Raw genomic sequence first — 27,301 nt, 5'->3', positions numbered from 1 at the left:
GAGACAGAGAGAAAGGTCTTCCTTTTGCCGTTGGTTCACCCTCCAATGGCCGCCACGGCCGGCATGCTGCGGCCGGTGCACCGCGTTGATCCGATGGCAGGAGCCAGGTGCTTCTCCTGGTCTCCCATGTGGGTGCAGGGCCCAAGCACTTGGGCCATCCTCCACTGCACTCCCTGGCCATAGCAGAGAGCTGGCCTGGAAGAGGGGCAACCGGGACAGAATCCGGCGCCCCGACCGGTACTAGAACCCAGGGTGCCGGCGCCGCAAGGCAGAGGATTAGCCTAGTGAGCCGCGGCGCCGGCCAGCTCTGATGACTTTATCTTACACCCTGAGTTACATTCGCTGTTCACTTTACACATTCTTTACTGTTCTCATAAATTCTGCAAATGTCCACTCATTAGTGATCCTTACAGAGTTAATGATTCTTCCTTACAATAACAAAGTCTGTTTCCCATCACTTTAAACCACTGGCCTTGAATTACGCGCAACCCCTCCCTAATCCATGGCCATGTAACACTTTGATTTTAAAGATTTACTTGATATTTGAGATACAATAGAACAGAGACTCAAGTGATGCTAAATTACACAATAATCAATTACAAAACATAGTGGTTATTTTGCAGAGAATCCGAACATCTACTTATAACACTGGAACATTTACCTCTGAGTTTAAGTCTACTGGTAACCAACACCCTGCTCAAACAAACCCATGCATTACGCACGTCCTTTCCACAACGCTTCACCACGATTTAGTTTTAGTAGCTCATTTAAGACTCGCTCACTGATTTCCATAATTGCTTTATGTTCTTTCCACCAGGCCACACAGACTAAGGTATTTACCACTGTTTGTACTTCTCTCAGCCACTGGAGTTGCTACCTCTCATTTACAAGTCGTCAGTCTATGATAAGACACCCTCAAGTGGGTTACAGCAGGACCTGAGAGCTTCCCCAGGACCCTCTCGTCCCTGCATCAGGTCTGACTGCAGACCATATACCCTACGTCTGCACTTCCCTCCAGGCCTTTGTTGCAGATAACAAGCATCAGAGGGGTTGAATCACTCTAGGAGGACCGAGTCCATCCCACAGCTCGACCGTCAGTGAGGTCATCTTGAGCAGAGGTCGTTTCTCACAGATTTCCAAGAATACAGGGATCCCCAGGAAATCTACAACCACGCCTGCGCCCTGTGGAGACAGACCTCCTGCGGCGACCTTGTCAGCCTCTTCACTCTCCGGATCCAGCTTCCTGCTATGGCCTGGGAAAAGCAGCAGAGGACGGCCCAAGTCCTTCAGCCCCAGCTACCCACGTGGGAGACCCTGACGAAGCTCCTGGCTTCCGGCTTGCGGCCACTCGGAGAGGGAACCACAGACGGACATTCTCTCTCTCCGTCTGTGTGCGTGTCTCTTTCAAACAAACAAAATAAATCTTAAGAAAGAAAGAGGAGCCGGTGCTGTGGCATAACAGGTAAAGCCGCCGCCTGCAGTGCCGGCACCGCATATGGGCGCCGGTTCAAGTCCCGGCTGTTTCAGTTCTGATCCAGCTCTCTGCTACGGCCTGGGAGAGCAGCAGAGGGTGACCCAAGTGCTTGGGCCCCTGCACCCACGTGGGAGATCTGCAGATGGAAGACCTCTCTCTCTCTATCTCTGTGTCACTCTGATTTTCAAAAAAATAAATAAATCTAAAAAAAAAACTCCGTGGGCCTCAGGTTGGTGAAGAGCCTCAAACGCAAGTGTTGAAGTCCAGTTACCAGCCTTCCAGACTTGCCCGTCCTTTCCAAGTGTGTCGCCCTCCAATCACCTCCCCTCCCGGCTTCCCGAGCCCCGTCACACCTCCCTTCATTTCTCCTGTCCACACCTGAACCAGCAGCCTCAGACGGCTCCGCCGCCGCCCTGCCTGCAGCAGCCGGGCCGAACTCTGCGCCGGCCGCTCCTCTGCTCCACATCCAGGGTGCCGCTGCGCTGGGAACAAAGACCGCGCAGGGGCCAGCCTCGTCCAGCCTGGCGCCGGGCGGCCTGCTGCCGGCCTTGCGAGGCGACCCGTGCGTGGACTGGGCTGCAGTCGGGGCTCAGCACTCCCGGCCTGCGGCACCTGTGTGCGCCGAGCCTCGCTTCTGCCCCGGTCCGGGGCCGGACAGTCCACGGCATGCAGCCACTCGCTCGGCACCGTCCCCGCACTGCAGCGACACGGTGGACGGCAGCCAGGGGCCTGTGTACCGGCTTCACCCCCAACACGGAGCCGAGGAGACGAGCGCCGCGGAGGCCCCGGAGCCCCAGGTCGAGGGTCTCGGCTCGGCGCTCTGCTCCCCCAGCCTCGCAGCTTCCTCCTCGCGGGGCTCCGTCCGGCAGAGACTCGGCGGAAGCACCGCCCCTTCCGCTCTGAGCCAGCCAGTGAGGGCGAGAGGCACGTTCCGGGGGCGGGCCTGGTGACGGAAAGGGGCGGGGCGTCGTGCGCGGGAGCCGCTTCCTGCCTCGGGCGGCCTCGGCGGGCAGCGGAGTCGACCGGAGCGCCGGTCCGCCGAAGGTGAGCAGGGCCGTCGCACCAGAGCCGTGGCCCGCCTCCTCACCCACCCTCGGCCGCCCGCAGTGCGCACCGGGACCCTCATCCGGACCTGTACTTCCCGACGGCTCACGTTTTACCTCAGGCGCTGACCCCCGGTCCCGACCTCTCCCGCCCCTCAGTCGGTCCTGACCCCTGACCGCTTTCCTCCCGTCCACCCCGCGTCCTCCCGCCCACCTCGCTCTGACCGAGTGTCCTGGAGCTGAGTCCGTCCCGGGACCCCCCGAGACCCCTGACCGCTTTCCTCCTGTCCACCCCGCGTCCTCCCGCTCACCTCGCTCTGACCGAGTGTCCTGGAGCTGAGTCCGTCCCGGGACCCCCCCGAGACCCCTGCAGATCGCCTCGCGTCCCTGCCGGGAGTGAGCCGAGACCTTTGGGACCCTAAACGCCAGGACTCCCCTCCCTCCCTCCCTGCCCCCTCTACCTCTCTCCCCCTCCTCCTCCCCTCTCCCCCTCCCCCTTCCTTCCAGATCCACCCTCCTCAGAGACCCCACACCACTCCGGCGGGAGCCTGCATCCCCCTGCCGTCCCCTGCCGTCCCCTGCCGTCCCCTGCCTCTCCCCCAGTCTGCCTGGGCCCCGTACTTGGAGCCGCGTGGTTTTGTGCCTGTGCTCCGCCCTATGCCATCATCTCGCCCTTCCGTGCATCAGCCTCTCACACTGCCCCCAGCACCACCCAGTGTCCTAGAGTCCTGAGGACGCCGCAGACTGCGGCCTACTCACCACCGTTACCTCGCTGTGGCACGCCTGCCTCCGGGCGTGGAGCTTTGCCAGATCTTGACCATCCACCTCAAACCAAGATGGAAGAAAACTCCACTGGCATTCGTGGCCGCTGCCTTCCCGCCGTCCCCACTGGCCCCTGCCCACCTCCTCCCTGGCTCCGTACCTCCTTACTTTCATGGGGTCAGGACTCTGCCCGTCTGAGCTGAGTCCCTGGTTCTTCTTGCACTTATGTCAGCAAGTGCTGTTGGCCTGTTCTCACAGCGGATGCACATTCTGGGGCTTCTCCCTGCACGTCTAACTGTGGCCCAAACCCCGTCACCCCTCACCTGGCGTTCCGCAGCAGCCGCCTAACTAATCCGCCTGCTCCTCTCTCCCCACCCTAGGGACCAAGGGGTCTTCAAAAAGTCCATGGAAATGCATAGCATGAAAAAAGTGATGCATGGATTTGAATCTTCGCACCAAAATAAACGTTTCGTTTATTTCAGTTTTCTGTGAACCTTTTGAAGTGCCCTCTGTTCCCAGCAGTGCAGGCAGAGTGAACCCTCTAAATGACTTTTCAAACCACGTCACCCCTGTCAAATCTGCCAAAGTCCTACTAGCTCCTCCTTCCTCAGCCACACCAAGGACACTTAGCCACACGACTTTTTATTTTTTATTTTTTTAAGATTTATTTATTTATTTATTTATTTGAAAGAGTTACACAGAGAGAGAAGGAGAGGCAGTGAGCAAGAGAGAGGTCGTCCATCCGCTGGTTCACTCCCCAATTGGCCACAACGGCTGGAGCTGTGCCATTCTGAAGCCAGGAGCCAGGAGCTTCTTCCGGGTCTCCCATGCGGGTGCAGAGGCCCAAGGACTTGGGCCATCTTCCACTGCTTTCCCAGGCCACAGCAGAGAGCTGGATGGGAAGAGGAGCAGCCAGGACTTGAACCGGCACTCATATGTGGTGCCAGCACTGTAGGCAGCGGCTTTACCCGCTACACCACAGCGCCGGCCCCCACAGCTTTTCTTTCTGCTGGTCCTTCTGCACAGAAGCGCTTCCTAAGACCCTCAGGGCTCCATGCTCGCTCTGGTTCTCGTCTGAGCTTTCCTGCCCGCCCTGTGTGGACTGCTGTCCTCACCCCTCATGTCGTCCCTTCACCCTGCAGTCACGTGACATCTCACGTGTCTGTGTGTTTGGTGCCCATTTCCCCTGACTGGGATGGGGTTGTCTGTTGTGTTTGCTGATGGATTCCTAGCACCTGAACAGTGCCTCGCACTCAGCGTTTGTTGACTGAATAAACTGGCCACTCCTTCCTCTTCTGTCGACGTTACTCCTATACTCTCTCTGGTTCCCTGCATTTCTGACTGCTTCTCTGCCCACTTTATGTGTTTCCTTTTGTTCTTTAAATCCTGATTTTTTTTCAGGGTTCCTTCCTACTGCATTTTAGACATTCACCATGACTGATTTAATCTCTTATAATTTAAAGGACTATCAAGTCTTTGTTTTCACCGTAGTCTCTTTCCAGGGCTCTAGATCTGTATTTCAACTGCTTGGGATTTTTGGTTGTTTTTTTTTTTTTGTTTGTTTTGTTTTGTTTTGTTTTCATCTTGAAAGGCAGGAAAGAGAGGGAGGCAGAGAGAAATCTTGCATACTCTGGTTTACTCCTCAAGCCCAAGTCAGAGGCCTGGAACTCCATCCTGGTCTCCCACATGGGTACCAGGGACCCAAGCACTTGAGCCGTCACCTGCCACCTCCCAGGATGCACTAGCTGGAAAGTGGACAGAAGAGGAGCCATGGCTCAGCCCTGCCGTCTGCTACGGGATGTGGGCTTAACCTGCCGCACCACGTGTACCCAATAGGTTGATACCCAGTTGATACCCCATAGACAACCACACATTCAAGCTGCCTCCAGTTTTTTGTTAAAGATATATTTATTTGTTTCAGTGGCAGAGAGTGGGGGAGAATTTTCACTGGTTCACTCCTGAAATGGCCACAACTGCTAGGGCTGGGCCAAGCCGAAGCAGCTAGGCTCATTCCAGGTCTCCCACGGGGCGGCAGGGGCCCAAGAATTTCGGCCGTTCACTGCCTCCCCAGCTGCATTGGTAGGGAGTTAGACTGGAAACAGAGCAGCCGGCACTCACACTGGCGCTCCAGCACGGAACGCTGGCGTCACAAGTAGATGAGCCCATTCACACTGCCTCAACTTGAACTTTGCTTTCCCATGCCATCCCTCACTCACATGCTTTCTCCTGCGCTCCATCTACTCTGACAGGTCAACACTGTATTTTCAGAGGCCTTGTGAAAAGACACAGTGCTGAGGAGTTCCACTCTAGAATAAGACAAGTCTGGGTCCAGCCTTGCTACTGCTTAGCTGTGTGAACTTGGTTAGACTGACTTTTTTTTTTTAAAGATTTATTTTATTTGAGCCGGCGCCGTGGCTCAATAGGCTAATCCTCCACCTTGCGGCGCCGGCACACCGGGTTCTAGTCCCGGTCAGGGCGCCAGATTCTGTCCCGGTTGCCCCTCTTCCAGGCCAGCTCTCTGCTATGGCCAGGGAGTGCAGTGGAGGATGGCCCAGGTGCTTGGGCCCTGCACCCCATGGGAGACCAGGAAAAAGCACCTGGATCCTGGCTCCTGCCATCGGATCAGTGCGGTGCGCCGGCTGCAGCGGCGGCCATTGGAGGGTGAACCAACGGCAAAGGAAGACCTTTCTCTCTCTGTCTCTCTCTCTCACTGTCCACTCTGCCTATCAAAAAAAAAAAAAAAAAAGATTTATTTTATTGGGGCTGGCGCTGTGGCACAGTGGGCTAAGCCTTCGCCTGCAGCGCCCAGCGTCCCATGTGGGCAACGGTTCAAGTCCCAGCTACCCTGCTCCCAATCTAGCTCCCTGCTGTGGCCTGGGAAAGCAGTGGGTGGCCCAGGTTCTTGGGCACCTGTGCTCGTTTTGGAGATCCAGAGGAAGCTCCCAGCTCCTGGCTTCGGATTGGCCCAGCTCCAGCCATTATGGCCATTTGGGGAGTGAACCGGTGAATGGAAGACTTCTCTCTCTATCTCTGTAACTCTGCTTTTCAAATAAATAAATAAATAAATGTTTTAAAAACATTTTTAAAAAGATTTATTTTATTGATTTGAAAGACAGAGAGAGGTCTTCCATCCGCTGGTTCACTCCCTAGATGGCTGCAATGGCTGGAGTTGCGCTGATCCAAAGCCAGGAACCAGGAGTTTCTTCAAGGTCTCCCACATGGGTGCAGGGGCCCAAGGACTTGGCCCATCTTCTACTGCTTTCCCAGGCCACAGCAGAGAACTGGATCAGAAGAGGAACAGCCGGGACTTGAACTGGCACCCAAATGGGATGCCGGCGCTTCAGGCCAGGGTGATAACCCGCTGCGGCACTGCGCCAGTCTCGACTGTTTGACTGCTGGAACCCTTGGTTTCCTCATATGTGCAGCAGGGAGAAGAACAGCACTTACTTAGTAGTGGTATTATGGGAATGAAATCAGCTGAATGCTTGTTAAGAACTTAGACAGCTCCTGGTACTTCAAAATGAAACAAGTTCTTTATTATTTGATTCATATCTCAATCAGGTTCTGATCACAGTAAAGTATTTCCCAAGCAATTACTGTGTCTCTCTCTGTAGATAGGGACACGTGTAGCCACTCCATTCAATTTGACGAGTTTTGGGTGACTATTATATCAAGCTGGGTCGATCTTCACAACAACCGGCAAAGGATGGCTCATGTCCGTTGTATGGAGAAGGAAGCTAGGTTTAAACAGATTGTATAGCCTTCCGAGATCTTACAGCGGTCAGCTACAGAACTGGGGTTACCAACCCAGGCTTTCTGGGTGTACGGAAACTTTCTCCAGTTTCTTACTGCATTTTGTCAGCTCTTTTAACTCACGTTCTCATCTAGAATTCCTTGAGTACCAGCGCTATAGTGTGTGAGAACATGAGCTGGAGCTGGCCGGCCAGGATCCAATTCTCAACTCTGTTTGTTTGCAACTTAGTTAACTTCCCTGAGACTCGTTTTTCTCATCTATGAGTTGGGATAATAATAGTACTTTCTTTATTATAAAATTTTTAGAACAGGAGCTGGTGCTGTGGCATGGCAGGTTAGGGCTTTGTGGGTGCCAGTTCGGGTCCCGGCTGCTCCACTTCCCATCTAGCTCTCTGCTATGGCCTGGGAGACTGGCAGAGGATGGCCTAGGTCCTTCGGCCCCTGCGCCTGCATGGGGAGCCCGGGGGAGGCTATTGGCTCCTGGCTTCAGATCAGCTCATCACCAGCTGTTGAGGCCATTTGAGGGGTGAGCCGATGGATAGAGAACCTCCCTCCCTCCCTCTCTCTCTCTCTCTCTGTGCCCCCCCTCCTTGACTGTCTTTCAAAAAAAAAAAGATGTTTAGAACCGTGTCTGGCTGGAAGTAGTTCAGGAGCTGTGGAAACATCAGAAAGGTGTAGATTGACCTTGGTAGCTGACTGATGGGAAACATAAAGGCAGGCTTCAAGAGGAAATGATCCTTGAGCTGAATCTTAAAAAACAGTAGCGGGGCCGGCGCTGTGGCAGATGAACCAGCATCTCTCTCTCTCTCTGCCTCTGCCTCTCTGTAACTCTGCCTTTCAAGTAAAATAAATAAATCTTTTTAAGAAAAATAGCGTTTCAGGCAGCAGAATGATGATGTACATAAAGCCACAGAGGCAAGAGAGAATCCAGGGATGCTTCCAGGGTTTCCAGATGATATGGCTGTAAGAGCCATCTTACCTGAGCAGACGTTGACTTGCAAGCGCATAAAGGGGGTGGTGTTGTGGCGTAGTAGGCTAAGTCTCCACCTGTGGGACCAGCATCCCATATGGTGCTGGTTTGTGTCCCAGCTGCTCCTCTTCTGATCCAGCTCTCTGCTGTGGCCCGGGAAGGCAGTGGAGGATGGCCCAAGTGCTTAGACCCCTGCACCCACATGAGAGACCCAGAAGAAGCTCCTGGCTTCGGATAGGCCCAGCTCCAACCGTTGTAGCCATTTGGGGGGGGGGGGTGAATCGGCAGATGGAAGATCTCTCTCTCTCTCTCTCTCTCTTTCTGTCTCTCCTCTCTGTAACTCTGCCTTTCAAGTAAATAAATAAAATCTAAAAGAAGGAAGGAAGGAAGAGAGAAAAAGAAAGAAACTGCATTAAGACATTTGGATTGCATGGCTATTGATCTCCAGAGAATCTTGTACAACAAGTTTGTTTTTGCCAAATGATTCCTTGATGGAAGGGAATGTGTGTTTATTTAATTTTTTTTTATTTTATTTTTTTGACAGGCAGAGTGGACAGTGAGAGAGAGAGACGGAGAGAAAGGTCTTCCTTTTTGCCGTTGGTTCACCCTCCAATGGCCACCGCGGCCGGCGCACCGCGCTGATCCGATGGCAGGAGCCAGGAGCCAGGTGCTTTTCCTGGTCTCCCATGGGGTGCAGGGCCCAAGCACCTGGGCCATCCTCCACTGCACTCCCTGGCCACAGCAGAGGGCTGGCCTGGAAGAGGGGCAACCGGGACAGAATCCGGCGCCCCGACCGGGACTAGAACCAGATGTGCCGTCGCCGCTAGGCGGAGGATTAGCCTAGTGAGCCACGGCGCCGGCTATTTAATTTTTTTAACCCCAAACTTCTGTAATAGTACTTGGCTTATAGCAGGCAAGAAATTTACCAAAGTAAATAATTGGTATGGCCAAAGGTTAGAGTATAGAGAGGACATGGCTAGATAATGACAGATATGAGCTGTGATGCCACTAAAGGCATTTTTTTGGGTGGAAAGAAAACCATTTAAAAAAAAAAAAGTGAAATTGGGGCCAGCGCCGTGGCTCACTTGGTTAATCCTCCGCCTGCAGTGCCAGCATCCCATATGGACACTGGGTTCTAGTCCCGGTTGCTCCTCTTCCAGTCCGGCTCTCTGCTGTGGCCCGGGAGGGCAGTGGAGGATGGCCCAAGTGCTTGGGCCCCTGCACCCGCATGGGAGACCAGGAGGAAGCACCTGGCTCCTGGCTTCAGATTGGCGCAGCACTGGCTGTGGCGGCCATTTAGGGAGTGAACCAACGGAAGGAAGACCTTTCTCTCTGTCTCTCTGTCTCTCACTGTCTATAACTCTACCTGTCAAATAAATTTAAAAAAAATTTTTAAAGTGAAATGGACTTGGGAAAAAAAAGAAAACCATTTTATTGTTTGCTTTGGTTTTTAAGATTAATATTTGGGGTGGTCATGTGGCCTAGCAGTTGAGATACTGCATCCTGCATCAGAGTACCTGGGTTCTATTCCTGGCTCCAGTTCCTGGCTCCAGCTTCCTGCTAATATGGATCTGGGGAGGCAGCAAGTATGGCTTAGATGATCAGGTTCCTGCTATTCATGAGGGGAGAGAACTGGGTTGAGTTTCTAGTTCCCAGGTTCAAGTTGGCCGAGCCTGGCAGTTGAAAGTATTTGGAGAAAAAAACTAAAAGGAAACAGTTTGTATCTCAGTTTCTGTCTCTGTCTCTCAAATAATGATTTAAAAAATTAAGTAAAAATAAATATTTTAAAATTAATCTTTATTTTATTAAACTTGAAAATCCAGGTCTCAAGTATAATTTATAAATCTTATTCTTTTTTTTGCTTTTATTTAGTTGAAGGGCAGAGTTAGAGACAGAGAGAGAAAGGTTGTCCATCTGCTGGTTCACTCCCCAAATGGCCACAATGACCAGGACTGGGCCAGGCCAAAACCAGGAGCCGGGAGCTTCATCTGGGTCTCCCATGTGGGTGCAGGGGCCCAAGTGCCTGGGCCATCTTCTGCTGCATTCCTAGCACATTAGCGGAGAGCTGGATCAGAAGAGGAGCAGTCAGGTCTTGAACTGGCGCCTGTATGGGATGCCAGCACTGCAGGCAGTGGCTTAACCCACTATGCCACAGCACCGGCCCCCCCTTCATAATTCTTATAAATACCATGTCAAAGTTACAGAGTGAACTTGAGTTCTTTTAAATGACCTAAAACTGTATAAACATGCTAAGATTTTGGTTTAAATTATACCAATTATAATTTTAAATTTCAGTGGCAAAAACTGTCCTATCACTCTAATAGAACAAATTCTCTTAAACATACAAATGCCAAATAGTCACAGTAATTCTTGGGTTGTTTTGTTTTGTTTTTTGATGTGCTTGTAAACCCTTGCCATCTTCCCTCCCTTCCTGGGGCTTTTAGTCGCTCACTCATTTAGGAAGCACTTATATCATCCCATACAAGTTTTCAAGTTCCTCTCTCTTAGACTGTTTAGAGTTACCTTAGCTCCATGAAGCTCAGTGATGACCAGGGAGCATTGGCTGGAAGGCCCTGAGCCCTCTGGGAATCTGGACTCGACTTCTAGAACCTGACTTCCGTAACATAACATAGCCAAGTAGGCAGCTGGATAAATGAATTCAGGAGAGAGAATGGGCACAACAGGAATGTGGGGGGTATTAGCCTACAGATGAAATTCCCCATTTCGATTAATAATACCACCAAAATTAGAAGTCATCCCTGTCCCTCACTTACCCCTGCAAACCCAGACCCATCAAATCCTCTACCAAATTCTGTTGGCTCGGCTTTCAGAATATATTCCACGCCTTTGTGCTTCTCATATTTATGTCATCACTGCCAGTCCAAGCCACTGTCCCCTGCAGACCACTGCCACACTCCCCTAACTGGCCACCCTGCTCTTGCTCTTCCCAGCCATCTGCTGGAGTTCCTTTTCCAAACAGCAGCCAACGTCTCGTCTCAGAACATAATCCCGTCATACCCTGCACTCCTCAACCTCTCCAGGCATCCCCTCACGCTCCGAATAAGCAAAATTCTTACCTAACTGATCTCATCTACTGCTTTACTCAGCACCAGTCTACGTTTTTTTTCTATTTCTCAAAACACACCAGGGCCACACCCACTTTTCTTGAGCACCTTCCTCTGTCTAGACTCCTTGACCTTGACCTTCTCATGGCCAGCCCTTGTGCCATTCAAATATCATTCAAATGTCACTTCATGAAAGTGGGCTCCCGATTTCACAAACTAAAGCGCCCCCTTCCCCACGGAAGATCCTCTGTTATGCCACCCGATTTAATTTTTGTGTAGCAGTTACTGCGCACTGAAGGTGTTTCTGAATCTTGGTACTTGTTTATTCTCTGTCTTCCCCTGGAACAGCAGCTCTATGAGAACATGGGTTTTGTCTGTCTGGATCCAAAGATACACTGCACTGTCTGCAGAGCCACAGTAGCTACTCAGTGCCTGTAGAATCAATCGTGGGTGGCGGGATGGACCTCGGGGAAAGCAGTAACCTTGGACAATGGGAAGGACAGGGCTTGGCCAGGCAGTGAGCTCCCCAGTGCGGGCTTCAGTACCCTGGCAGCTCCCAAGCACTTGGCTTTCTGGACCATGTATGATTAAATATTCATTCTATGGGCAGATCAAATTAGAGAGTTTCAGTGACCCCTTAGTTCAGAAAGATAAGGTGGGGAGGATTTAAAAATGACCTCTGGTTTCTGCCCAGGCTACAGGGTGAGTGGTGGTGCCGTTCACTGGACTGCAGAATGAAGAAGGAGCAGCAGATCTGGGAAAGAGAAATAGGATCTGTGGCTCCGGTTGTAGAGCTTTGAATGCTGCGGGACGTTCCACAGGGGAATTGCAGCAGCAGGCGGCCAAACTGAGTTTAGGAGCGAAGACTGAACTGGGGTATATGTTTAGGGGTCCTCAGCGTACCAGGCCGTGAGGCCGAGAGCAGAGAGGGCGTCAGCATCGGGCCTGTGTGGTATAGAGAGAAAGGGCTGAGAGGATCCTCATTGACACTGCGGTCAGGAGCTACAGAGAGGTGGGAAGAGTTTCGGGAAAACAAGGCTAAAACCCCAAGGGGGGCTTTTGAGCAGGAGAAAAGGCCAACCGCCAGGTGCTGCCGAAAGGTTCCGGACAGCTGGGACACAGAACGTGCTCTGGGCCTGCCAGCTAAGACTGTGCTAAGAGCAGTTTTCGTTAGTGGCTGAGAAATACCAGGTGACAGGTGGGGTGAGGAAGTAGAACCCACAGGCAGGCAAATGTGTGAGGAGGCCTGGCAGGGAAAGGGAGTGAGCATGAGACTGAGTCAAGAAAGGTGTTCCAGACAATTCTCCCCATCTTTTTTTAAAAAATATTTATTTATTTGAAAGACAGTTAACAGAAAGGCAGAGGCAGAGAGAGAGAGATCTGCTGGTTCACTCCCCAAATGGCTGCAACTGCCAGAGCTGGGGCGATCTAAAGCCAGGAGCCAGGAGCTTCTCCAGGTCTCCCACGCGGGTGCAGGGGCCCAAGGACTTGGGCCATCTTCTACTGCTTTCCCAGGCCATAGCAGAGAGCTGGATCAAAAGTGGAGCAGCCAAGACTTGAACTGGTGCCCATATGGGATGCTGGCACTGCAGGCAGCGGCTTTACCTACTATGCCACAGTGCCACCAACCCCTGTCACCCATTCTTAGCCTCCTGCCCTGCCCCCTGTTTGCACCTCCCCACTCACTTCTGTCAAACTCTTCCTACTTAGGGAAAAAAAAAAAAAAACCAGCAGGAAGGATGGAGTCTTCAAATGTGAAATAGCTCATTTACAGATCCCGAAAGCCGTGTGTGGGGCTCCTGCGCCCTAGGTTCTCAGATCTGCCTCTGGTCTACTAGTGGGGGCTCTCGGCCCCTCCCTCAGAATCCTGGCCCTCAACAGGGAGGCCGGCAGGAGGGGAAAGACTGGACTCTCTTTCAGAATCAGCACTTGACAAGGCACTCCTTGCTTCCTCGATTCAGTCCACATTCGTTGAACATTTGCTATTTTCCTAACGCTGAGCTGGACACCAGAAACAGTTCCCTGAAAGACAGCCCCTGCTCCCCAGAACCTCCTCGTCTGGTTGGAGCTGGCAGGTGCCACGACGGGGGAGTCCAGGGAGCCACAGGAAGAACCAGGTGGAGGCCTGTAGCTCTGCAGCAAAGGGGAAGCAGTCCCCACACATCCAAGTGCTCAGGGAGCATAAAACCACATCCCTCCTAGCCTTGTGCTCGCCTGGCTCACGGCCTCACCTCCTGAGGTCATACATTCCAGCAGCTCCACAGCCTTACTCATCTATTCCCTCCCATCTTAACTAGTCCAGTGCCTTGTAGTTAAATAGGCAAATCATGGAATGAATTAATGTAATTGATAAAGATCAGAGAAGATCTGGGTGATTCAGTTACAGTCCACAGCTTCAAAGAGCAATAGGTATGATTTGTGAGGTTCTTATTATGGCACATACTGAGTTGAATAGCATATCACTTAATCACTTAAACCTCACAAAAACCCTGTAAGATATAGGTAATATTAATAATTCTCTTTTCTAAAATTTTTATTTATTTGAAAGGTAGGGAGATAGAGATTTCCCATCTAGAGGTTCCCTCTCCAAAAACCTGCAACAGCTGGAGCTGGACCAGGCCAAAGTGAGGGGTCAGGAACTCAATCTGCTTGTCCCCCATGGGAGACAGGGACCCAAGAACTTGAGTCTTCGCCTCCTACCTTCCAGGGCACACAGTAGAAAGAAGAGTAGAACAGGGACTTGAAACCAGGTACTCTGATATGAGATGCGGAACTCCAAAATGGCATCTCAACCACTGTGCCAAACGTCCACCCCAATAATTCTCTCTCTCTCTCTCTTTTAAAGATTTTATGTATTTATTTGACAGAGTTGCAGACAGTGAGAGTTAAAGACAGAGCAAAAGGTTTTCCATCCTCTGGTTCACTCCCCAAATGGCTGTGACAGCCGGAGTTGGGCCAATCCGAAGCCAGGAGCCAGGAGCTTCCTCCAGGTCTCCCACATGGGTGCAGGGGCCCAAGGACTTGGGCCATCTTCTACTGTTTTCCCAGGCCATAGCAGAGAGCTGGATCAGAAGAGGAACAGCCAGGACTATAACCGGGGCTGTAGGCAGAGGATTAACCTACTGTGCCACAGCGCCAGCCCCCCAATAATTATCTTTTAAAAATTACAGTATATTGTTGGGGACCGGTGCTATGGCACAGCAGATTAAGCTGCCACCTGCAATGCTAGCATCCCATATGGGCACTGGTTCAAGTCCTGGCAGAAGATGACCCAAGTGCTTAGGTCCATGCTACCCATGTGGGAGACCCTACTGAAGCTCCTGGCTCCTGACTTCTGCTTGGCCCAGCCTTGGCCATTGCAGCCATTTGGGGAGTGGGCCAGTGGATGAAAGATTCCTCTCTCTCTCTCTCTCTCTCTCTAACTCTGACTTTGAAATAAATAAAAACCTTTTTTACAAAAATTACAAAACTGTATTGTCAAAGAGACAAGTGAGTTGTTCTAAGTAACATAGCTAACATGTACAAGAGCCAAGCTTTGAACACAGGCATTTCTGCTGGAGTCAGGACTCAGTTTCTGTGAGAGTCGTCCTGGAAAGTTCAGCTATAATCATTTCTTTTATTCTGCAGATTTTCTGTGCTGGTGTGGTATGGAGATACATTCCCTGCATCTAAGGACTGTTCAGTGTAATATCATATATATCGTATGACAAACCAGAACATGAAAAATACCACAGTAGATATGTAGATAGTTGTTAATAAAAACAGATATGAAGCTTTGACAACCTGGAGGAGGGTAAGGTTAATTTTAAGATATGAAATGAGGGGCTGACATATGGCATAGGGGGTTAAGCCACCACCTGCGATGCTGACATCCCACATGGGCTACTTTAGTAGGCAAAACATTGTTGCCAGGGTGGGCACTGTGGCACAGCAGTTTAGGTTCCTGGTGTTGCCCTGATTGTTGTAGACATTTAAGCAGATGGAAAGTCTCTCTGTCTCCCCTTCTGTTTCTTGCTCTGTCTTTCAAATAAATAAACCTTTTAGAGCATACTTGCAAAAGTAAATTCTACTATCACCATCATGGTGAAGATTTTTCCCCCTCCGACAGATAAAATTGTCTTTCACTGTAATCATTCCAGCGCTCAGCTATGCTTGAGTTGTTTAGTATGGCAAGAAAAGAAGGGAGGGGTGGGACAGCTAACAGTGCCAAACACCGCTGGGCCCTTCCTGGGCACTCTCATTTAAGCCATCAACAGCACTAGGAAGCAGGTGGCCTTGTCCACATCTAGGAAGTTCTTTAGAAGAATCACTGAGCTAGCTGTCAGCAGTGCAGCTGGAATTGAAATGTCGATCTGCCTCTTTCTGTGCACGCCTAGATGGCTGATTCTGACCCTGGGGAAAGAAACTACGACAACATGCTGAAAATGCTCTCAGATCTGAATAAGGACTTGGAAAAGCTGTTGGAAGAGATGGAGAAGATCTCAGGTAGAACGTTTTCTCAGGCAGGGTACCGTCCCCGTCATTGTAAAAGCTCAGATCTCCCCCAGCCCTCTGCACTCTCATCAGAGCCTTCCCACTAATGAGGAAGAATGAAACCTTTTCAACACTGAGTGTTCTCACTCGGGAATACGGTGTGTCTCTGCAATTATTCAAATGTTCATCAAGATGTCTCAAAGAATTTTGCAACTGTTTTCTAAATATTTTTCAACACATATACTTCTGTGTTTGTTTCCATTACGAATGAGAAGTCTTTACATGTATGAGCATTTGCTAAATAAGTGATTTTAGGGTGCAGGAAACAGTAGGTTTTTGGGTGTTTGGTACCCTGCTGATGTTATTAATGATAGCAACAGGTTGTATTTGTTGTTTGCCGAGTACTGGTCTCTCTACCGTGTACTTTACATACGCTTGCCCCTTTATTCCTCACAGCAAACTTGCAGGGACACAGTATTATAGTCCTTGTTTTACAGATGAGGAAACCAGAGCTTAGAGAATGTAAGCAGCCTGGTCAGAGGTCCTTTGGTCTGCTCAATCTCCAGAGTGTTCTGATTTCTGTCCTCTGAAAATATGTATAACGCTTGGAAGCAACTGTTTTTTGAATAGCTAAGCCATAATAGATAACTTTTCATAATATTTTCAGTTTCTTCTTCGGTAACTGCTTTGTTAAAGTTGTGTCAGCTTGAGCATTTCATATTTCCTCCCAAATCATGTTATCAATATTTTCTAATTTATTTTTTAAAGATTTATTTATTTATTTGAAAGGCAGAAAAACAAAAGAGAGAGAGAGAGAGAGAGAGAGAGAGAGATCCATCCATCCACTGGTTCACTCCCTAGAAATCTGCAACAGCCAGGACTGGGCCAGGCCAAAGCCAGGAGCCGGGAAGTCTACCCTGATTTCCCACTTGGGTGGTAGGAGCCCAAGTGCATCATCTGCTGCCTCCCACGTGTATCAGCAGGAGGGTGGACGGGAAGCAGAGGCGGAACTCTATCCTAGGCATTCGTGTGATATGGGAAGCAGGCTTTCCAAGCATTTAACCATTGCTATACCACAATGCCCATTCCCCTATTTTGCAATTTATTAGCGTGCTACTGTATATTTACAAATAAATAATTATTATGTTTATAGTTATCAGATAAATCATTATGGTTTCTTTTTTTTTTTTTTTTTTTTTTTTTTAATTTTTGACAGGCAGAGTGGACAGTGAGAGAGAGAGACAGAGAGAGAAAGGTCTTCCTTTGCCGTTGGTTCACCCTCCAATGGCCGCCGCTGCAGCCGGCGCACCGCGCTGATCCGATGGCAGGAGCCAGGAGCCAGGTGCTTTTCCTGGTCTCCCATGGGGTGCAGGGCCCAAGCACCTGGGCCATCCTCCACTGCACTCCCTGGCCATAGCAGAGAGCTGGCCTGGAAGAGGGGCAACCGGGACAGAATCCGGCGCCCCGACCGGGACTAGAACCCGGTGTGCCGGCGCCGCAAGGCGGAGGATTAGCCTATTGAGCCACGGCGCCGGCTCATTATGGTTTCTTAAATGTTGCATGTTCATTTTAAAATGCAATCAAAGTAGAATTCAATCAAAATAGAAAAGTGTAGAGAAAGTTTACAATTATCAGAATCCAGCCTCCCAGAATTAACTGCTGTTAACAGTGGTGAATGCTATTTCAGGTCTCTCTATGTGCAGATAGAATGAGACAAATACATGGAGGAGAGGTCATTTGTTTCAAAGACAGACTTTCATTAAACAGGAATCTTACCAGGGCTGGTGCTGTGGTGTATCGTGTAAAGCTGCCTCCTGCAGTGCCAGCATCCCATATGGACTTGGGATAAGGACTTCTCAGCTAAGACTAAAATGTGAATATAATTATCTGAATAAAAGGCACAACTGGGGGGGCTGGCACTGTGGCGCAGTGGGTTAATGCCCTGGCCTAAAGCGCTGGCATCCCATATGGGTGCCGGTTCGAGACCCAGCTGCTCCACTTCCAATCCAGCTCTCTGCTGAGAAAAGCAGTGGAAGATGGCCCAAGTCCTTGGGCCCCTACACCTGCATGGGAGACCTGGAAGAAGCTCCTGGCTCCTGGCTTCGGATTGGTGCAGTTCTGGCCGTTGCGGCCAATTGGGGAGTGAACCAGTGAATGGAAGACCTCTCTCTCTCTCTCTCTCTCTCTCTCTCTCTCTCTCTGCCTCTCCTCTCTCTGTGTAACTCTGACTTTAAAACAAATAAATAAATCTTAAAAAAAAAGACACAACTGGAAAATGGAGAGATGAGAGATTGGGAAAATACAGAGAGAAGACTGGAAACAGGTGGGGAAAAGTGAGTTCAGTTTATAGAAATGTTGAGTGGCGTGTACCAACAAGACAGAGGTGGCAGTGTGCTACACACTGTCGAAAAGAGTATCCCAGAGCTTAAAGAAATATCAAGACTGGAGAGTTTTAAAGCACCATTTATTTATTCATTTAAAAATTTTAGGCCGGCGCTGTGGCTCACTAGGCTAATCTTCCACCTGTGGCGCCGGCACACCGAGTTCTAGTCCCAGTCGGGTTCTAGTCCCGGTCAGGGCGCCGGATTCTGTCTCGGTTGCCCCTCTTCCAGGCCAGCTCTCTGCTGTGGCCAGGGAGTGCAGTGGAGGATGGCCCAGATGCTTGGGCCCTGCACCCCATGGGAGACCAGGATAAGCACCTGGCTCCTGCCTTTGGATCAGTGCAGTGCGCGGGCCGGCCGCAGCAGCCATTGGAAGGTGAACCAACAGCAAAGGAAGACCTTTCTCTCTGTCTCTCTCTCTCTCACTGTCCACTCTGCCTGTCAAAAAATAAAAATAAAAAATAAATAAAATAAAATTTTAAAATAAGATTTGTTTTATTTATCTGAAAGGCAGTTACAGAGAGGGAGAGGTTGAGAGGTCTTCCTTCCTTTGGTTCACTCCCCAAAGGGCCGCAATGGCCAGGGCTGGACCAGACTGAATCCAGGAGCTGGGAACTCCATTCAGGTCTCCCTCTTGGGTAACAGGGGCCCAAGCACTTGGATCATCTTCCACTGATTTCTCTGGCACATTAGCAGGGAGCTGGATCAGAAGTGGAACAACTGAGACTCAAATTGGCTCTCATATGAGATGTCGGCATCACAGGCAACAGCTGAACCTGTTGTGCCGTAATGCTAGTCCTTAAAAATGCTTTAAAAAAAGATTTATTCGGACAGCACCACGGCTCACTAGGCTAATCCTCTGCCTGTGGTGCCAGCACCCCAGGTTCTAGTCCCAGTCAGGGCACCAGATTCTGTCCCAGTTGCCCCTCTTCCAGTCCAGCTCTCTGCTGTGGCCCGGGAGGGCAGTGGAGGATGGCCCAGGTGCTTGGGCCCTGCACCCACACGGGAGACCAGGAGGAGGCACCTGGCTCCTGGCTTCAGATTGGTGCAGCGCGCCAGCCCTGGCAGCCATTTGGGGGATGAACCAATGGAAGGAAGACCTTTCTCTCTGTCTCTCTCACTGTTTAACTCTGCCTGTCAAAATTTAAAAAAAAAGATTTATTCATTTATTTATTTAAAAGGCAGAGTTACAGAGGAAGAGAATCTTTTACCCACTGGTTCATTCTCCAAATGACTGCAATGAGCAGGGCTGGGCCAGGCCAAAGCCAGGATTCTGGAATCCCATCAGGATCTCCCACATGGGTGGCTGGGGCCCAAGTGCTTAGACTGTTTTCCACTGTTTTTCTGGGTGCATTAGCAGAGAACTGATCAGACGTGGAGCAGCCAGGGCTTGAACTGGCATTCATATGGGTTGCAGGTGTCATCGGCAGTGGCTTAACCTGCTAGACCACAATGCTGGCCCCTAAGAATACTTTTTGAATGACCACCTAAGCCAAATCCTGCAATCAAGTTGCTTATAACCTAATGAAGAAATAAACATATATTGGCAGTGTGGCATAGTGGGTAAAGCCTTCGCCTGTGATGCCGGCACACCCTATGGTCGCTGGTTCAAATTCCAGCTGCTCCATTTCCAATCCAGCTCCCTGCTAATGACCTGGGAAAGCACTGGAGGATGGTCCAGGTATATTTATTTATTTATTTATTTGAAAGGCAGAATAACAGAGAGCAAGGGTGGAGAGAAAGAGAAAGAGAGATCTTTCACCCACTGGTTTATTCCCCAAATGGCCTCAATGGCTGGGCCTGGGCTAGGCCTAAGCCAGGAACTCCATTCAGGTCTCCCACATGGGGGGGGGGGGCCTAAGTACTTGGACCATCATCTGGTGAATCTCAGGCACATTAGCAAGGAGCTAGATCAGAAGTGGAGCAGCCAGGACTCGAACAAGCACTCCAGCTGGGATGCAAGCAAAGATTTTACCCACTGTGCCGCAACCTCAGTCCCTTACAGATGTCTCAAATAAGGCTCCTCCCAGCCTACTTCTCCCTGGCAGCAGACGTGGCTCCTTTCCTACACAGCGTCTTTCACGGTCAGTAGTCATCTCACATGCAAGTGGTGTGGACACTTGAGGGGCAGGGTGTGGCGTACCCTGTCACACAGCAAGTGCGGTATCACCAGGGCTGCCTCAGCAAAACACCGCACAAGGTAGAGTCCACTGACTGCGGGAGGAATGCCTGTAGCACTCAGCGTGTTTGGATGGTCGCAAGTCCTTCCTGGAATCTATCCTTGGCCAGACGAGGAGAGGGCTAGGCACTGCTGTCTCAGTTTCCTTCTGTGCTGTGCTGCCAGCTCTCAGAGATGACGACTGCAGACACAGAAGAGCCGCCTGCTTGCAAAGCAGGGGTGGCATCAAGGCCGTGCTCATCTCCATTGCACACCTTCCAGGAAGAAGTGCCAGTGGGAAATGCTGCCTTCAGGTAAAGGGGCTCTAAACAGTGGATTTGCTTTTGTTTTGATCGCTTACTAGAAACTCAGCTGCCGTGTGGGACTGGAGGAGTCATTTCTATGCTGTTTCCCCTGCATTTTAGATTCTTACCCACTTTGCCCTGAGCACTTCAGTTGTTCCTTGTTTTCACCTCTGTCAAGCAATCTCCACCTCCCATTTCATCCCTTGCACGTTCTACCTCCACAAAGCACTGGACACAACACAGCCAGGGATTTGGCCACTGTATAACAAGGGCCTACTTTCCTCTCGTCTCCAGTAATCTGTTCACTCCCACCTGAGACCTCACCAGAATGGCTTCTACTAATGTTCTGCTCATGTAACTTCTGTGTTGTCTCTATAAAGTCTTCCTTTTCCAAACGATTTATTTCCGTATTTGAAAGGCAGACTAAAGGGGTGTAGGGACAGAAAGAGATCTTCCATCTGCTGGTTCACTCCTCAAATGCCTGTATGTGGCCGGGGCTGGGCCAGCTGAGAACTGGATCCGGGACAGGAACGCAGTCACTTGACCGAGTCAGCAGCCAGAGCCAGGTGTTGAACTCAGGCACTCAGATGGGAGACATCTTACCCACTAGGCCGAGTGCCCACTGCAGGAGGAGTTTTTCATAGGAATCGTGATGAATCCCACCACAGGGGGCCTCCCAGCTTTTTTTCCTTAGAGTGATCGTGCCTCTGCAAGGTCTGGCCCCCGAATGCCGAGCACAGATTCCCCGACCCTCCAGGGTGTCCCGGAGCTCCAGCCCCTCCCTGTAGCCTGACCGGGCCTGTCTGGTCGTTACAGTGCAGGCGACCTGGATGGCCTATGACATGGTGGTGATGCGCACCAACCCCACGCTGGCAGAGTCCATGCGCCGGCTGGAAGACGCCTTCCTCAACTGCAAGGAGGAGATGGAGAAGAACTGGCAAGAGATGCTCAGAGAGACCAAGCCCAAGCAGTAGACCCCCCCCGCCCGGCCCCACAGCCACCCTCCCCTGCTGCCTGGGTGGAGAGCCGGCGTCCCAGGTGTGCAGTTGTATCAGAGTGTTATTGCCCAATAAACCTATTTTCAAGCATGGCTGCAGGTCCCTTTCTGTGCTGTGTTGAGCCCTACCCAGCAGTGCATCAGCCTTGTGAACAAAACATGACTGGCAATGCAGATGCTTCCACGGAGTCAAACGTGTATTTGGTGCCAACTGCGCTAAGCAGAGTATCAAAAGCAAAAAAGTTCTCAGACAGAAACAGGGGAGGCAAGAGGTTGGGCAGGCAGCAGCATTCCATCGGAGTAACTAAATCCGGGTTCCAGAGTGGGTGTGGGGAGAAGACGCGTCACATCCCCAGCTCTGTGTCCTGGCCCCGCACCAGGTGCCCATGTCTGCGATCTTGCGTCCTCCCACAGCTCCTGAGGACCGAAGTCCATTATCTCATCTTAGACAGTGAAAAGGGAAGTTGATGATCTTCTCCAAGTCCACACAGCCCCTAAGGGCAGACGAGGGGGAACACAGTTCTCACTGAGAGGAGAGGTAGAAGGGCTGTGGGATGTGCTTCTGGAGGGGCTGGGGCAGACCTGCGATGCCGCAGAGGGGCACGAGCCCAGTCTGGCCCAGTCATGGGCAGGCGCTGCGATGGCAGGATGGCACCAATCTAAGCCGGCTTCACAGACAAGGGCTCCAGGCCCTCAAGGAGCCAAGTGCCAAAGGCCAGGAGGGCTGCCCGAGGAGAGACAGGCATCTCTCAGACAAGGCCACTTCCTGGGCGCCTCTTTGCTCCCTCTTCCCCTAGGTAGGCATGGAAGTACCATGCGCTCCCTGCCGTCTCCTTCCTTGAGCCACGTCCTTGTCCCTGGGGAAGCTCCCGTCCCTGACGCAGGGAACCAAGGTGCCCGCACAGAGGAGGGACCCGCAGGCAACTGGGCAAGGAGTCGGGGCTGGAGACGGTCGAGGCGTGGTGGGACAGAGCAGGGAAGCTGAAGGGGTCTGGGCTCCAGGGGAAGAACTCTCGCTCCAACAATGCGTGACAGTCCTCAAGGCAGAGACAGTCTACCGGGAAGGGGAGGTTGTCCCGGAAGCGAGAGCAGAGCGTCTGATCCCGCTGCTTCCCACGCTTCCTGCAGGGCTCACAGGGAGGTCTGCAGAGGACCCTCAGAGGGCAGGGTCAGGACGAACGGGCTGAGGACCCCCTTCCTCCCCAGGGGAAAGGGCTGCAGCTCCTTGGCCTGGAACAGGGCCGTCCCCTCGGAGACGGTGAACGTGGCCGTGACCTGGTGGTTGAGGCAGTAAATGGTGTTGCCCAGCACAGCGCAGCGCAGCGGGGCGGGGTCGGGCAGGGGCAGGGAGGCAGCCCGGCTCCAGGAACCTGTCACTGTGTTGTAGCGCATCACGGCAGCACCCACGCCCCGCAGCAGGTCGAAGCGGTACAGGAAGCCCCCGAGCGCCACCATGTCACTGGAGCGCCGATGGGTGGCACTGTAGGGGCACTCGTCCCACACGTCCTTCACGGGGCTGTATCTGAGCAGGCGGTAGAAGAGGTGGCCTCCTGTGACGTAGATGTCGCCACGACAGGCCACGGCCTCGTGGGCCACGGGGAAGGTGCCTGCGGGGAGGGGGGCCCGCGAGGTCCAGGCGTCTGTGCGTGGGTCGTAGCACTCCATACTGTACAGGCATTCGCCTCCAATGGCATACAGCAGCCCGTCCAGGGCCACTAGCTTGAGCTGGGCTCGGGCCTGCTGCATGGGCCGGACCTGGCTCCAGATGTTGGTCAGAGGGTTGTAACAGAAGACCTCATTGGAGCAGACAGCCTTGGCACCAGAGCCACGGATGCCCCCCGCCAGGAACAGATAGTTGTGCATGGTACAGAGACCGCAGCCCCGGAGCGGGGCTTCCTCTGGCACCTGAGTCAGGGGCCACCATGTGTTCTCTTGGGGGTTGAACACGTGCAGGTGCGTAGGAGGAGGCAAGAGCGGAGGTCCGGATGGAGGAGCCTCCTCGCCACGAGAGCCCGAGCGGCTCACCTGGTAGAGGCTGGGCAGCACAAGGACCCCCAGCACCGCCTGGCCCTGACCAGTCCGCAGGCCCAGGATACGCTCACGGTCAGCCCCGCTCAGCTGCCGGTAGAGGTCCGGGTCTCCCAGCACATGCAGCAGGTTGTTGCTCATCAAGGTGTAGGTCTCCTGGGCCAGGCCGGCTTCCCCATGCCTCTGGGCAAAGGCCAGCACATCCAGGCAGCTGCCCAGGTCCAGCTGCCGCCTCAGGGCCACTGCCTTGGCTGGCTCCAGGGCCCAGGAGCGGGGCTTCCTGGCCCCCTCCACCACCCCCCAGCTCCCAGGCCTCTGCAGGAAAGCCATGAGCTTGCGGGTCTCTTTCTGCCTCTCTGTGAGGAGCACCCCGCTGCCTGAGGGGCTGGTCCCCTGCCCCGCCGCCTCCCCCCCACGCTGCCCTGGGGGAGCAAGCTGCCCTTGCCCAACTTCCTCCCGCTCAAAACTCTGGGCTACTTCACAGAGGCTGCGCTTCCGAGGCCTGGGCACTGGCTGTGACCCGCACCTCACGGCAGGGGATGGTGCAGGGCCCTGCTGGGACGGTGCCACAGGTTGGGAGGGGGCCCTGGGCACTGCAGCTGGGGGCAGTGAGTCTAGACTTTCCTTCTCAGCTACATCTTCCCTTGGGCCTGGGGCTGAGCCAGGGGTGGGGGCCCCGTTGCTCTCAAAGCTTCCAGCCAAGCCCCCTGCGCCTGCCTCTGTGGCCATCCCTAATGAAAGCACGGCCCCCTGAGAGGCAGAAGCTGGCTGGCCGTCCTCAGAGGGTGTGGAAACGCTGAGAGGCGCAGGGGGTCCAGGGGCTGTCCTTGGGGCACGTCCTGGGGGCCTCGCTTGCCTGGGGAAGGGATGGCTTCTGAGAACCATGGCTATGAGACTGCCCCAGCTGGTGGAGATCTGCCTCTCCTGGTAGCCCCCGGAAAGAGCCACCCTGGGCTCCTGCGACACAGGCCTTGGCCCACTGGCAGGGGCTGCAGTGGGAGCTGGGGCTGGGGCTGGGGCTGGGGCTGCGGTGGGGGCTGGGACTGGGGCTGGGACTGCGGTGGGGGCTGGGCTTGGTGTTGGGGCTGGGGCTGCGGTAGGGGCTGGGCTTGGTGTTGGGGCTGGGGCTGGGCTGGGTGTTGGTGTCGGGGCTGGGGCTGGTGTTGGGGCTGCGGTGGGAGCTGGGCTTGGTGTTGGTGTTGGGGCTGGGGCTGGGCTTGGTGTTGGGGCTGGGGCTGGGCTTGGTGTTGGGCTTAGGGCTGGGGTTGGGGATAGAGTTGAGCCTGAGGCTGGAGGTGAGATTGGAGCTGGGACTGAGGCTGGAGAAGAAGTTGGAGTTGGGGGTGGGGGTGAGGCTGGGGTTGGGGTCAGGGTTAGGGTTTGGACTGCTGATGGAGCTGAGGTTAAGGCTTGGGCTGGGGCTGTAACTGGGGCTGACAATGGGGCTGGCGCTGCTCTGAGATGTTCGCCATCAGGACCCTGGTTAACTCCTAGCAGCAAAGAGTTAGGAGAGGGGGTCGCGGTTGCAGGCTGGAGGCCCTGGCGCTGGCGAGCCTTAGGGCCGCGAGGCGGAGGCGTGGCAGCACTGGGCAGGGGCTGGGTGCGGCTGCCTCCCGCCCCAGAGGCGCCGCGACCGCCCAGCCCGCCTTGGCCTTGCCCCGACGCCCTACCTTCTGCGACGACGTGGCCGGCCCCTGGCTTCTCTGCGCCGGCGGGCCCTTGGCCGAGCGACAGGCGATCCTCTCTGGAGCCGTTAGCCTGGGCTATGCCCGCCGGGCAAGCACCCGTGACCCCCGGCCCTTGGGACGAGAGCAGGCGGCCCCAGGACGGCCCCTCCAAGGAGCCCGGGACCTCCCTCCAGGCCCAGGGCCAGCCTTCCCCGGGGACGGCGGACGCGGTGTCCTCGCTGTCAGCAGCCTCAGCCCCTGAGCGCAGACCTGGGGCTGGGGCTGGCTGGCGGCTGCTCTTCCCTCGTCTGCCCTCCGGGCTGTCGGACCCAGATCCAGTGTACGGGGCGCGGCCCGGAGACAGCTCCTGGACTGCAGGGCGCTGAGCGCAGGGGCTGCGAGCGTGAGCGCCAGAGTCGGCAGCAGCAGACGCCGCATCCACTGCGTCCCACACGCTGGCCACCGTGCCCAGACGGCGTGGGTCGGGCTTCGGGCGGTGGCGGGTTCTGTCCCCGGAGCCTGCGTCCCTGTGCCGCCGCCGGCTGCCCCGGCCTCGCTCTGGTGCTCCAGGAAGCCCCGCACCCAGCTGCCAGCGGCTGGAGTCCCGGTGCTCTGGGCCCTTGGTGCTGACGCGTCCCACCTCCGGCTGCACATCGGCTTCGCTGCCAGGACTTCGCGGGGTGAAGTGGATCACGACCGGGGCAGGCGCGCCCCCTGCTTGGCTCCCACCCAAGAGGGCAGTGCTTAGCTCCAGGGGCTCCCTTCTTCTACCTCCGGGGGCTTCTGGGGTGGCGCCGCCATGCTGCTGTCCCAAGGTCCCTCTGCCGAGCGCCTCGCCCGGGGTCTTGGGCAGAAGCCTGGCTTTGGGGTGTAGGTCCCCACCTCCAGAGGGTTCGCAGCCCTGGGCTCCTGCCGCAGCCTGGCCCCCATGGCCACATCCCAGAGGACCTGGCTTCCCCTGCCCTGGGCTCTGTCCCTCGTGGCCACCACTGACCTTGGGCTTTGGGTGCAGAGTCGGCCTGGCTCCTCCCGCCTGGGCAGGCTGGGTCCCGGGGGCTGAGGACTCCGGTCTTGCTGCCTGCTGATCCTGCCCGGGGCCAAACCAGTGCAAAGCCAGCGCTGTGGCGGCCACCACAGCCAGGGCCAGCAGGGCCAGCACAGCTCCTTCCCAGTCATCGTCACCGTCCCAATCCCAGCCCCAGAGGGGGCCGCCAGCTTCCAAAGTGCCCTGGCTCATGGCGCGTGAGTGGCGGGTGCACATACTGCCGGCCCGTGGTCTGCGCAGAGGGCACGGCCGGCACCACGCCCAGGGCTGCCCAGTTAAGGTGAACCTGTTCTCCAGGGCCTGAGAGGGCTGGGGTCCTTGCCTGAACCCAGGCCCCGAGGTGGGAGGGAGGGAGACCCCTCAGGGTCCAGCAGCTGGCCCAGTGTCACAGGTGGTGTGTCTGGACTCGAGCCTGGGTACCTCCGCGCCCCCACACCCGTGGGCACACAGGGTCCTTCTCCAAGCAGGGGCTCCGGCAGGGAAGGGTTACCTGGGGAGATGCTATCTCGGCTGTAGCAACATGAAGCAGCCCCGATGGATTACCAGAAACCCGAGAGGCTTTTCGGGGGGGGGGGTGGCTGGGGGAGGTGGACAGCAGTGACCGTGGGGACGTGGCTGGGTGTTTCTCAGCAGGGGGAGGTGAGGCCCCAGCGGGGGGTGCGTGAGGTTTGCCGTGGGCGCTCAGGTGCCCACACCTGCGCTCAGCGGCCTCTGGACTCTGCCTACCTTGAGCTCACACTCCGGATGCGATGGTTTTCAAGTCAAGGGGGGACATTTTACAAAGACAACCTGAGAGCTGTGTCTCCAGGCTTGCTTCACCCGATGTGGATCTACTGGAACCTCCAGGAGGGACTTCACCCTGTGACTGCCTTGCTACCCCGAGGTGGCTCTGCAGCCCTGCCCCCCCCCCCCCACCCGCACAGCCTGCACCGATCTGTCCTCAGCTTCCCTTACCCGGCCGACGTCTGGCCCTGGAGACCACTCCCCGCCCAGCGGGGGCCTGAGAGGTCGCCTGTGGACGCTCCCACCGTGCGGGAGCAGCTGGGTTCTCAGAGGGGCTGGTCCCCCCCACCTGCCTCTCACTGCGGGCCATCTCAGGAGTGAGTCCTGGGACAGGTGCCAGGTGGGGCCCAGACACGAAGAAGGGTGTGGGGTTGCAGGACAACGACAAGGCCCCTAG

General features: G+C 54.2%; 2 protein-coding genes across 2 annotated transcripts; one reads left to right on the top strand and one right to left on the bottom strand.

Annotated features, from left to right (window-relative positions):
- Window positions 1-200: 200 nt before the first annotated feature.
- Window positions 201-21,469, top strand: SYCE3 (synaptonemal complex central element protein 3). The gene is made up of 3 exons (XM_002723226.5): window positions 201-2,518; window positions 15,444-15,552; window positions 21,201-21,469. Exons 2-3 carry the CDS (start codon window positions 15,444-15,446, stop codon window positions 21,356-21,358), a joined length of 267 nt encoding a protein of 88 aa, XP_002723272.1. The 5' UTR covers window positions 201-2,518; the 3' UTR covers window positions 21,359-21,469.
- Window positions 21,470-21,577: 108 nt separating this feature from the next.
- On the bottom strand, window positions 21,578-26,313 carry KLHDC7B (kelch domain containing 7B). The gene has a single exon (XM_002723233.4). It carries the CDS (start codon window positions 26,311-26,313, stop codon window positions 22,513-22,515), a length of 3,801 nt encoding a protein of 1,266 aa, XP_002723279.4. The 3' UTR covers window positions 21,578-22,512.
- Window positions 26,314-27,301: the final 988 nt, after the last annotated feature.

This window comes from Oryctolagus cuniculus, chromosome 11 (genome assembly GCF_051225735.1).
Source record: "Oryctolagus cuniculus isolate XC-2025 breed Fujian yellow rabbit chromosome 11, ASM5122573v1, whole genome shotgun sequence".
Classification (NCBI taxonomy): domain Eukaryota; kingdom Metazoa; phylum Chordata; class Mammalia; order Lagomorpha; family Leporidae; genus Oryctolagus; species Oryctolagus cuniculus.
This window is presented reverse-complemented; position numbering and strand designations above follow the sequence as displayed.

Bases quoted from the DNA above. Each gene is read 5' to 3' on its own strand.
- SYCE3 (XM_002723226.5), top strand. From the start codon at position 15,444: ATGGCTGATTCTGACCCTGGGGAAAGAAACTACGACAACATGCTGAAA. The intron at 15,553-21,200 runs GTAGAACGTTTT...TGGTCGTTACAG, and splicing joins AGAGATGGAGAAGATCTCAG to TGCAGGCGACCTGGATGGCC.
- KLHDC7B (XM_002723233.4), bottom strand. From the start codon at position 26,313: ATGAGCCAGGGCACTTTGGAAGCTGGCGGCCCCCTCTGGGGCTGGGAT.